At 38.5% G+C, this 11,901-nt stretch overlaps 1 protein-coding gene across 1 annotated transcript; it reads right to left on the bottom strand.

Moving 5' to 3' along the window:
• Nucleotides 1-1,311: 1,311 nt before the first annotated feature.
• Nucleotides 1,312-10,738, bottom strand: LOC127427756 (uncharacterized). Its single transcript, XM_051675546.1, has 4 exons — nucleotides 10,730-10,738; nucleotides 6,051-6,110; nucleotides 5,528-5,735; nucleotides 1,312-3,170 (listed from the first exon to the last, which is right to left on the bottom strand). Exons 1-4 carry the CDS (start codon nucleotides 10,736-10,738, stop codon nucleotides 2,764-2,766), a joined length of 684 nt encoding a protein of 227 aa, XP_051531506.1. The 3' UTR covers nucleotides 1,312-2,763.
• Nucleotides 10,739-11,901: the final 1,163 nt, after the last annotated feature.

An 11,901-nucleotide genomic window follows, 5' to 3' on the forward strand; every position in this document is an offset into this window, starting at 1 on the left:
TTAAAAATATTATGTTGCAATCAAGTTGCTAAATAAGGACTACAACTACCACAAGCATGTGTGTGTGCGTGGCTGATGAAATGGAAAACAGTTGTAGTCCTTAATTAGCAACTTGTTAGCAACATGGTGGGAGACAGCTGGCAGCATGATGAAGTGCACCAGGAGCTAAATGCAGTCATAAATCACAAATTGCATCCCCCTCTTTGAGACCAAGAGGTATCCTTGAGGCCAGGTATGATACAAAATACACAGGCCCCCACTGAGACGATGACAGCCTGACCCATGTCTCTGGACCTACCACGTTTTCCATTTGTATTTCATTTTAAATGATTGCCTCTTCGATGCTTGTCTACATCGATGAAACTTGGTCTGTCTTCACAATGTGAATACTCACCACTATAAGCTGGCCAAATATAAGAATAGTTGGTCCAGTTTTAATAAGTGTGTTGATGATGGCTCGGAATCTGAGGAGGAAAGTTGTATTTACTTTTTATATATATATATATATATATATATATATATATATATATATATGTATATATGTATGTGTGTGTGTGTGTGTGTGTGTGTGTGCATGTGTGTGTAAGGAATAATTCACAACAGACCATTGAATTGTTGAAAAATAATTCACACCCGAGGTGGCAATGCGGTCACGATGTGCAGCAGAGTCATTTTCTGATTTTCATCCCTAAAACACTCTTGTGAGTGGAAATACTTTCTTCCGCCACGGATTCAGCGTCTTGCTCTGATACAGCTCAAGCCTTCGTTGCTGGTTCGAAAACGTCACTTCAGAACTAGCAACGGAGGATTGCGAGGCTTGCACTGCTTTACTCGAGGACTTGCTGGAGTAATAAGGTAGTGCATTTGTGCGTGTGAGTTTTTATTTGAGGGATCAAAGAAAGAAACTCAGAAACTGAGAGAGATCGCTTCTGGGATTACCTTTTTTGCTGCAGCTCTCGTCAGAAGCAGCATCACTTCAAAACTGCCAAGATGCAAGTTTAAGTACTTCTCAGCAGCAGCGAGTGTCGACATTTTTGTACATAGCTTCTCTGTTGTAAACCTTAACAACTGTTTACAACTCCACTGAGATGCAGGACACGTATAATGTATGTGTGTCCACGAGTGTGGGAGTGTGAGAGGCGGAGCGCAAGGGTGTTTTCCACAGATATATCAGATAATATAGAAACTGTTGTATTGATCAAGTGTATCTTGCTTTGATAGAGCTCAAGCCTCCGTTGCTAGTTCGAAAATGTCACTTTAGAACTAGCAACGGAGGCTTGCGAGGCTTGCGCTGCTTTTAAGCACTTACTGGAGAAACAAGCTACTGTGTGTTTGTGTGTGTGCCTATTTTCCTGTTATCTACAATAATAAATGAAACAGGAAAGTCTGTGAACAAGTATCAGTATTTATTTGTTGTATTTTTCTAATATCTTCAGTTACAAATAACAAAAAAGCCCATGAACAAGTAGGCCTGACAATATTTATTTATTTATTCATTCTATTTATATTTCATCGGTATGAAATGTAAAAGACTGTGCACAAGTAGGCTTTTACCATTATTTATCCATTCCCATTTCTATTTAATTATTCTGTTCATTCTATTTAATTTATATATTTCTTTATTTGATTTGGCAATGGTTTATTTATTGAAATTAAACTGCACGTTTCAATTAAGTGTAAAGTTTGACGTGGAAAATGGCAGATTAAATGCAAGGGACGGCTAGTTGGCAGGGTTTGTTTGTTCCTGGGGATCGTTGGTTTGATTTTCGGTGGCATTTGGACTTTTGTTTCCCGACAGAATCATGCTCCATTGCTTTCTGTCTTTTGCTGAAGGTGCCCAGTAGCTTCTCTAGCTTGTTTCGCACTTGTGACCAGTGACAGACATGATCTGCCTGCTCTCCAGCCCTGCTTCTGACAACATTTGAACTGCGGTGCTTCTCAGGGAATGGTTGGTGTATCTTTTTGATAACCCAACTATCTCACTGATGACTGGAAGCATGTTTCCAAGATAGTTCATACCAGTGGTGTAGTAGTGCCTGAAGAGGTGGGCATACTTTATCTTTGTTGTGATCATTGGGCTTTTTGTGGTTTTTCGTTTCTGAATTATGAGACAGGCAAAAGTTTTACTGACGAATGAATGTTTTCTTAACTCTCGATTTCCTTCTCGTCCCCTCCTCGCCAGGTTCAGCTGAATGTCAAACCAGACATTGCGAACCAGCCCGGTTGCGGTGTCTGGTGACAAGATATGGAGAGTTACAAATGCGCTCTATTTCAGCAGTGGATATTGGAGGATGATGACAGCTGACGTCTTTCCCAACCTTTTTGAGGACGGCCCTGAATACATCGTTGGATGATTTGAATTCCGTTTGCCCAATGATGCTATATATATAAATATAATGGTTCAGTCCAGCTCTTAGGGAGAGAAAACTTGACACTGAATATTCTGTGCCCGCTGCGCTTCTGACTGTGGCACAGAAAGCTCGCAGCTGGGTATTTTGGGTGTTTGCCCCCTCTCTCTTCACCTCTTCCTCAGAAGTATTTTTGGCTTTAAGCCAATCGTTAAAAACATTTACTGACCAAGCTGTTGTTTTTTTGGTGTTTACTTCGTGTTTTTCGACCCTCAAGCCTGTCTAACTGTTCATCGCTGATTGTTTTATGTTGTTTGCTGTTGCCGGCTAACTTTGATGTTCTTTCATTGTTCTCTTGATGTTCAGTGGCGTAGAGTTTGAGAATGATCTCCAGCATGTACAGGTCTAGAAAACCCTACTCAGCATTTGACACCAGAGGATTCTCCTCATCCAGCCCAATAAACAAAGCATTCACAAGGATTATCAGGTCATAGACATACACAAACATTCTGAAACGCACAATACAAGCAGACAGATGCTTACATAATATACGCAGAATTGCGAAATGATGCCTGTAAAAGGTGAAACAAAAAAACTTGTGGATAAAAAAAGTTATTCGCCTAGTTGTCAAAAACTGTCCTTGTAGTCCAGAGAGAAAATGTTTGCTAAAGTAGTACCTGTGATGAACCATGTGGCGGATGATCCTGCTGGCTGAGGAATCGTACAGAGATGGGAAACAGACTTGGACGGGATGTTTTTGAGACCTCACTGAGATTACCTGAATACTCAGCAGATCAGTCAGATGGACAAAAGCTAACTTTCCTGCTCATACAAAGAGAAAAAACATGTTACTGGGCTGTTGTGCAAATATGATTTATGTACTCTTTTCCTTTTCTCTATCCCTCCCTTTTTTCTTTCTCCTCCTGGCCCAGTAATTGGTGATATGCATGGAGATTACAAATCGGCAAAAAACAGGAGAAGAACTCTCATGAACACGCATCAGAGGGCTGGTTGAACGTGGAGATTTATAGTTAAAAAAGGATGTAAATACTGATCTGCTTCTCACCCACACTTACTGTATCACTTCAGAAGACATGGATTAAACCACTGGAATCTTATGGATTACATTTATGCTGCCTTTATGTGCTTTTTGGAGCTTCAAATTTCTGGTCACCATTCACTTGCATTGTATGGACCTACAGAGCTGAGATATTCTTCTAAAAATCTTCATTTGTGTTCTGCTGGAGAAAGAAAGTCATACACATCTGGGTGACATGAGAGTGATTAAATGATGAGAGAATTTTCATTTTTGGGTGAACTATCCCTTTAAAACTACAAAAAACACCTTTACCAATGGGGTAAGAAGAAAAATTTGCTGTATTTTTCCTACCCTAATGGTAAATAGTTTTTTCTTGTTTTAAGCCGCGCTCACACTAGGTTTGCAACAAGCAGGATGTGAAGTTACGCTTGAGGCTTTCTGGTTAATATATTACATTAAAAATAATAAATTATCCAGTCTACTCACTTTCCTGCACCAATAAAAAAACATGCAGCTTTGAAATATTTGTTCGTTGTATTGAGCCACTTTGTAAGACGTCAGTGTGTGACATTTCAATCTTCTATTGATCACACGTCTTCTCATTATCCGAATTCGCAGGTCAGAGTTCACCAAACATAAGCTTTGGTACGCAATGGAACATTAAAGTGTAGTGAGAGCGCATCTTTAACCATAAATCTCACTTAAAAGCTAGACTTAAAGGAACAGCTCACCCAAAAATGATAATTCTCTTATCATTTACTTAACTTCTGAATTGATACGATCGCTTTGGGTGAGAAACAGACCAAAATTTAAGTCTCCATTTCCGCCCAGTGCTCTTATGCATGTTCATAAGTGAAGTTTGTTTGTGCGTCCTTGCGCTTGACTCAAGCGAGCTTGCATGTTTATGAGAGAACCGAAGCGTGTCAGAAATCACCAGAGGTTCTCGTGTTAACATGCAAGCATGCATGCGTCAAGCGCAAGGATGCACAAACAAACTTCTCTTATGAACGTGCATAGGAGCACTGGAGGGAAAGTGAAGCGGTTTGGTTAAAAAGGACTACATTTTTCACATGTTTCTCACTTAAACTGATCATATCACTTCAGAAGACATGGATTACATTTATGCTGCCTTTATGTGCTTTTTGGAGCTTGAATGTTTTGGACCCCACTGACTTGCACTGTATGGATAAAAACCTCATACTGTACATCCTTCAAAAAAATTTCATTTGTGTTCAGCAGAAGAAATTAATACGTTTGAGACGGCATGAGGGTGAGTAAATGAGAGAATTATCATTTTTGATCATTTACTCATCCTCAGGACATCCCAGATGTCTATGACTTTCTTTCTTCTGCTGAACACAAATGAAAAATGTTATATGAATATTTCAGCTCTGTAGGTTCATACAATGCAAGTGAATGGTGACCAGAAATTTGAAGGTCCAAAAGCACATAAAGGCAGCATAAAAGTAATCCATAAAGGACTTAAATCAATATTAAATATTTTATATGTAAATCTACACTTTCACTTTCACTTCATTATTCTGGTGTGGAAGTGACTTTCAGCCATTCAGCCATCTACTTGTCAAAGGTGGAGATTAATAGTAAAAAGTATTTTAAATAAATACTTAAATATTGATCTGTTTCTCACCCACACCTATCATATCTCTTCAGAAAACATGGATTAAACTACTGTCATATGGATAACTTTTATGCTGTCTTTATGTGCTTTTTGGACCTTTGGAGTTCTGTTCGCCATTCACTTGCATTGTATGGACCTACAGAGCTGAAATATTCTTCTAAAAATCTTCATTTGTGTTCTGCAGAAGAAAAAAAGTCACACATCTGTGATGGCATGAGGGTGAGTAAATAATGAGGGAATTTTCATTTTTGGGTGAACTATCCCTTTAATATCCAGTGTAATTTTCCTTTTCAAGTAAATGTGTTCTGTTTTAAGGATGTTTAGATATTTTTTAATGGAAATCAAGACTGAGAAAGAAAATGATTTTTGTGCAGTGTTGTGGGAACTCTGTTCCAGTGCAGTTTTTCCTTATTACTTTCTGAATTCAAAGATGTTCGAATTCATTTTAGTGACGATTCAATTAAAGTGATCACTCATTAGAAAAACAAAAACCATCCTCACCTATGTGTCCTTTATTCTGATTATCTAAGACGCTCCAGAGCAGTTCCCGGTGGGCATTACTGATATTCAGCTTCACAAGTTTGACCAGGTGGTTCCACTTGGCCTGGGTCACCACAGGCTCCCCACCATCACCCCGGGTCTCCTGGAGCACAGAAAATGCCCGGCACATTTTAAGTCTTCTGGCCTTCACCAGCTGCCGCACTTCCTCCTAGAGTACATTAAAGAAAAATCCTTACAGCACACACACGACAGATGTCGTTTATTAATCACTAGAAATTCAGGATTCGCTTTGGATTGCTTTAAGGTGCACTCATTTGGTTTAATTTAAAAGTGCAGGTAATTTTTTGAAGTATGTCGAAGTATGGCTTCACTGACACCTAGTGGCCTGGATGCTGCATCATTCAAACAGTAGTTTTCAGTGACCAGTGCCATTGTAGAAATACACTATGCACAGTAAACCAGGATTAATTTAATCCCTGAATGAAAGTGTCCAATAAAGCCAAGTGTACACTACACAACTTGCCTCTGGCCCTCTGCGATTCACAGCCTTGTTTTCCGTCACGCTGGTGCGCACAATACAGGACTGTAGAGTAAAAACCACATGAACATTCGTCCCCGAAAGAGGCCATGTGTACACTGGTATTACGATGCGTTTTGGGTGATCCAATCACAAGTGAGTGTCATTACATCAATCATTACGTCTATACTGAATGATAATAAAGCGCAAAAAAATGGTGCACAGTTTCTCTTAATTATTCGCAAACATGATGTTTAGAGCAGAATTCGGAGTTATCTGAGTGCAGTGCCTGTAACTGAGCTTCTAGTGTGCATGCTGCTCATATCTGTGTCCCTATTGTGCATGTTCATGCATTCGCTTTTTTTACATTTTCCGATTGTACGCTTATTTCCCTTTAAATCCGCACGTTACCGGCGAAAAACCGGCTGTTATAGCTGACTTTAGCGTTACCATGTTTCAAACAGATCGCCCAAAATGCCTTAAAATTAAGATAATGAAATTCATTCACAAACGCGCGCCCGTTTTTGTGCACATAAACCCTCTGCTAGAACGGTTCGTGCCCATTTTTGCGCTTATTGGCACCATTTGTGAACGAAACAAAATTATTTAAAAAAAACCAGCTGAAAATAATTGGGTGATGTTTTATTTTCTTTTCTTATTATTTTTGTCTCCTGTTACCCAATACCTTACTCTCCTTTTCTAACAAACATGAAAGAGCGGCTCACACCCGTTTTTACGCTTATTTGCGCTAAATTGCAAAGGAACAAAACAATAAAAACAGCTGAAAATAATGAAGACAGCGGGTAGGGAGATGTGGGTGAATTTTGATTTGAATTTCTAACATTTTTCCTCTTCTGCTTCCTAATACCTTTCTCTCCTCTTACGCACTCTCTATATTTCAAAACGGTCTCAGCATGTCGCAGGAGTGCGCACGCAACAAGACCGTTCGTCATGAGATCTAAGAGTTCTCGTCGCAGACCAGTCGCCGACTAAAAACATCAAAGGAGACGAGCTTGAGTCGTGTAGTGTGCACTAGGCATAACAGGGCAGTTACTGAGATCAAGCGAGTAGTATTCAGCTGGTCATGTGATCAAAACCTGGCCGCTCCCATAAGGCGCCCCTGCTCCATGTACAACAAAAGAGCTTTTATAAGATTACTGATATGTCTGAACTCTTCATCTCACATGAGTGGTCATTATTTTATACATATGTTTCAAAATTACTATTCATTTCTTTGGAAGTAAAACATTTTATATGAGGAAAAACAAATTACTGAGTGCACATTTAAATGAAAGTGAATAAACAAATTTAACAATGCAATATGTGAATATTAACACCAACTACAGCTGGTTTGACATGCTTTGTTTTTGGTTTGCTTACTTGTCATCCCTCTGTAACATTAAATAACAGAAGTGGTTATATAGTGGTTTCTATGCATCCATGCATTTTTATGCAAATTCTGGGATACACATTAAAACGGCTGGATGGAAACACCAAGATGTGAACAAAATCTCCAAAATGTCATTAAAAACTTTTTTATTTGATAAGACATGCACATTAAATATGATAGAAACACATTTGCTGAAAATATATTCCTATAGAACTTATAAAGGAACATAGATGTGCATCAAAAAAGTCATGTGACTTTGCCTAAACAACCGAAACGTTTTAATGCATCAAGGACTTTACTAGCACATTTTTGCACTTATGGAAAAATAAAAAAGACTAAGATGGATCTCTCGGCCTAAAATCCCTTTTTTGTGGAGGAATAGGAGTGAGTAAAATTTTTTAATTTTTGGACTGCATCAAGATTTAAACATTTGACATTGGAAATGAGGTGGCTTGTCTGTGTGGGTGCCCCGTGCCACCCCCTGCAAAATGCAGCCCCGGGCAGCTGCCCATGTTGCCCGTGCCTAAATCCACCACTGGAACTGTACCTTTAAATCCTGCACTACACAAAACTATTTAAAGGAATATTCCGGATTCAATACAAGTTAAGCTCAATCAACAGTTACAATGGAAGTCAATGGGGTCGATTTTTGGAGGTTTAAAAGCAGAAAGCTTATAATTTTATACAAGCACTTACATTAATTCTTTTGGTAAAACTCATGTATTATTTGAGATGTAAAGTTGTTTAAATCATTGTTTTAATGGTCACTTTAGGGTTTACAGTGTTACATTGCAACAAAGTTGTACAATGGGATAGAACTTTACTCAGAAAATGTTAGTAAATGATTTGACCAAACTAAAATCATGTTAACACGCATATTGTTCATGTCTTGTGGCTATACTTTTGAAACAGTGAGTATATTAATGTTTACAGATTCCATTGTAAGGGCCTCACTGGAACCCAGATTGTTTCTTTTTTTAAAGAAAAGGAGGGACGAGTCGAACTTGTCACAAATGCTGTTGGTTAAACTTAACTCGTATTATACCCAGAATATTCCTTTAATCGTCATCATGCCTTCCCAGTTGTTTTTAATAAGTTATTCAGATAAAACTGGTTGTAAAAAGAAGTCTGAGATCGAATAATTTAATTTACAGTCCAAAAACTATGCTTCAAATATGAATTTTACTGAGAGACAAAAAGGTTAAAGTGGGTGGAACATTTTCAGAGTTCAGATATGATAATTATGATGCAGATATTTTTGGGATCCTTCCAGAATTGATCTTTTGGAATGACTCTGGTGTAGTGGACCAGCCGCACAGTGAAAGCAGAGAGACATATGATCTCAACTGTAGAAGTTGCCTAGAAACACACAGACTTGAAATTCACTCACACATTTCTATACAGAATTGAATGCTCAGTTTCCCCGACCATATAATCAAGAATATTGAAAATACATATATTTTTCAGCTTAGAATAGGCCTAAAATGTTTGTTAACAACAGCATAAATTCTGAGGTCCATGCATAACACATGCATTAGATAAAGACTTTTCGATAATCCGAGAATTATTCAATCACCGAAAACATTGCAACCCAATTACAAATACCATAAAGATTAAGTCACTGCTTTGTTGCTCCAATTACAGCTACATGCAAGTTTTAATTTCATACATACCCATATCGGAAGTGGCACTAAAGCAGGATCCTTAAACAGAGCCAAAGCAAGATTTATAATAATGAACACATATACCAGCGTTTGCATGAACCAATAATTGTTGAGCAGGTACAGTCTATGGAGCAGATATACATCTAAATTATAAGTGATTGCTGTAAACACAAATGATCAGTTTGATTGGTCTCTTACCTCACAGCCTGTGGTGAAGTATCAAAAAAGATGTTTCTGTAGTACTGAGCATCTGACACATAGACTGAAGCAAGCCATCAGCAAACATCAGACATACACAGAGAAAAAGATCAACAGAAAATGCAAGGCTTGTTAAACCATTATTCTTGATCTATATCAAATTCTATTCCATAAGACCCCAAATGCAGGGGCATAGCAATCATTTAAAAAGTGAGGGGGACAGAATGTTTAGCGCAAGATGAAAATAAATATATAAGATATATATTTTTAATGGGGGTCTGGGTAGCTCAGCAAGTAAAGACGCTGACTACCACACCTGGAGTCACGAGTTTGAATCCAGGGCGTGCTGAGTGACTCCAGCCAGGTCTCCTAAGCAACCAAATTGGCCCGGTTGCTAAAGTGGGTAGAGTCACATGGGGTAACCTCCTCGTGGTCGCCATAATGTGGTTCTCGCTCTCGGTGGGGCGTGTGATGAGTTGGGCGTGGATGCCGCGGAGAATAGTGTGAAGCCTCCACACGCTCTGTCTCCACGGTAACGCGCTCAACAAACCACGTGATAAGATGCACGGATTGAAGGTCTCAGACGCGGAGGCAACTGAGACTTGTCTTCCGCCACCCGGATTGAGGCGAGTCACTACGCCACCACGAGGATTTAGAGCGCATTGGGAATTAGGCATTCCAAATTGGGGAGAAAAAGGGGAAAGATATATATATTTTAGGGCTGTCAATTGATTGAATTACATGATTGACCAGTGAGTTTTAACTTTTGCATTTACACATTTAGACATTTTCTGTATGAAGGGCACAGCGTAAACACACATATGCCCAGTGAAAAAGTGTGGGGGAACAAACTTTGGTTTTACTGAAAGTGAGGGGGACACGTCTCCCGCATGCCCTGTGTATTCTACTCCCAAGCCCAAATGGGATCTATATGGACCCATTTATCACTCAAGTCACCAAATATCAATCTGAGCCAGAAATAAACTTTTTCATTAATGGGCCATAATTGCCCCATGAATCTGATTTTCTGGGGTATTATTTTTATTTATTTATTTATTTAAATAGATGGCATTTATTTATTTTTTTATATACTTTGTAATTCTTCAAATACTTTTTAAAATCAAATGTAAAACAATTAGCCTCCTACCCATACAATGTAATGCAACATCAAATTATATTTAAATGATAATGTGTATAATTAGTCGCATATTTAGTAATATTTTCCAATATTTTACTTTGCCCTCATATTTTGAATTCAGGGGCATTTTTGTCCCTTTTGATGGCACTTTGATGTTCATCACATTCCCTATATAAGGATCCAGATTTAAGAGTTCCCTATAGAGATGTTGTTATTCATTTCTATGAAAAGTAACTGAGCAAAGACATTGATGAAGAAGACATGTTTCCAAAAGATTTTGTCTCCTGCAACTTACCTCGGTCATCTCTTCTGAAACATTAATTGAAACATTAGTTCCTCCTTTGGTTAAACCTTCATGTTAAACTTGCATCCTTCAATGAAGAATGATGCACGGCATTTTCGGTCTTCTCCTGTCCTTGTCCTTACGCGGCAATTAGATCCAGTTTGCTGGACATTCCGTCTTTAAAAAGTCTATCTCTGCAAACAAAGCGAGTTTACAAAACCTACTATGGCGAAGGGTTTCCTCCTCAAAATTCTAGTTGCCGTGCAACGTCAGCACGAGCTAATTAATATTCAGATGAAAGGCCGCCCCACAGGAAGGTCACCATTCGACTTCAGCATAGTCTAATTAATATTAAACACGAAGCATTCCGAACTGAAATCTAAATATTCATGAGCTAAGCCTTCGCCATACTAGGATTTGTTTTGCAAAATCAGAGGTATTCCAGAGGATAGAAACGCGTTTTATTGGGCTTTAACATCCTTTTAAATGTTCTGAGAAGAAAAGTATAACATTTAATAAGAGCATATACTCTTTAATCTTGTATTTCAAATATCCATCTATTCAGTTGTATTAATACTTATTTTGCTATGCCGTGTATTTGGACCGGTCATGCTGAAAAACAACAAAACACCCCAACGATTTATGATTAACTCATCCTTCCTATGTCCATTCTACTGCAATTTATTGTGTGAGGACTAAGCACAAGGGTAACAGGCACATCATAGGCCCCCTTATATTTACAATATATATATATATATATATATATATATATATATATATATATATATATATATATATATATATAGCTCTGGAAAAAATGTAAGAGACCATTGCAAAATTATAAGTTTCTCAGAAATACTCAAACCAGCCCGTCTGGCACCACCAATCACCCATGCGATTATCTAATCAGCCAATCATGTGGCAGCAGTGCAGTGCATAAAATCATTCAGATACGGGTCAGGAGCTTCAGTTAATATTTACATCAACCATCAGAATGGGGAAAAATGTGATCTCAGTGATTTGGACCGTGGCATGATTGTTGGTGCCAGATGGGCTGGTTTGAGTATTTCTGGGATTTTCACACACAACAGTCTCTAGAATTTACTCTGAATGGTGCCAAAAACAAAAAACATCCAGTGAGCGGCAGTTCTGTGGATGGAAACGCCTTGTTGATGAGAGAGGTC

Source organism: Myxocyprinus asiaticus, chromosome 37, assembly GCF_019703515.2.
Source record: "Myxocyprinus asiaticus isolate MX2 ecotype Aquarium Trade chromosome 37, UBuf_Myxa_2, whole genome shotgun sequence".
NCBI lineage: Eukaryota > Metazoa > Chordata > Actinopteri > Cypriniformes > Catostomidae > Myxocyprinus > Myxocyprinus asiaticus.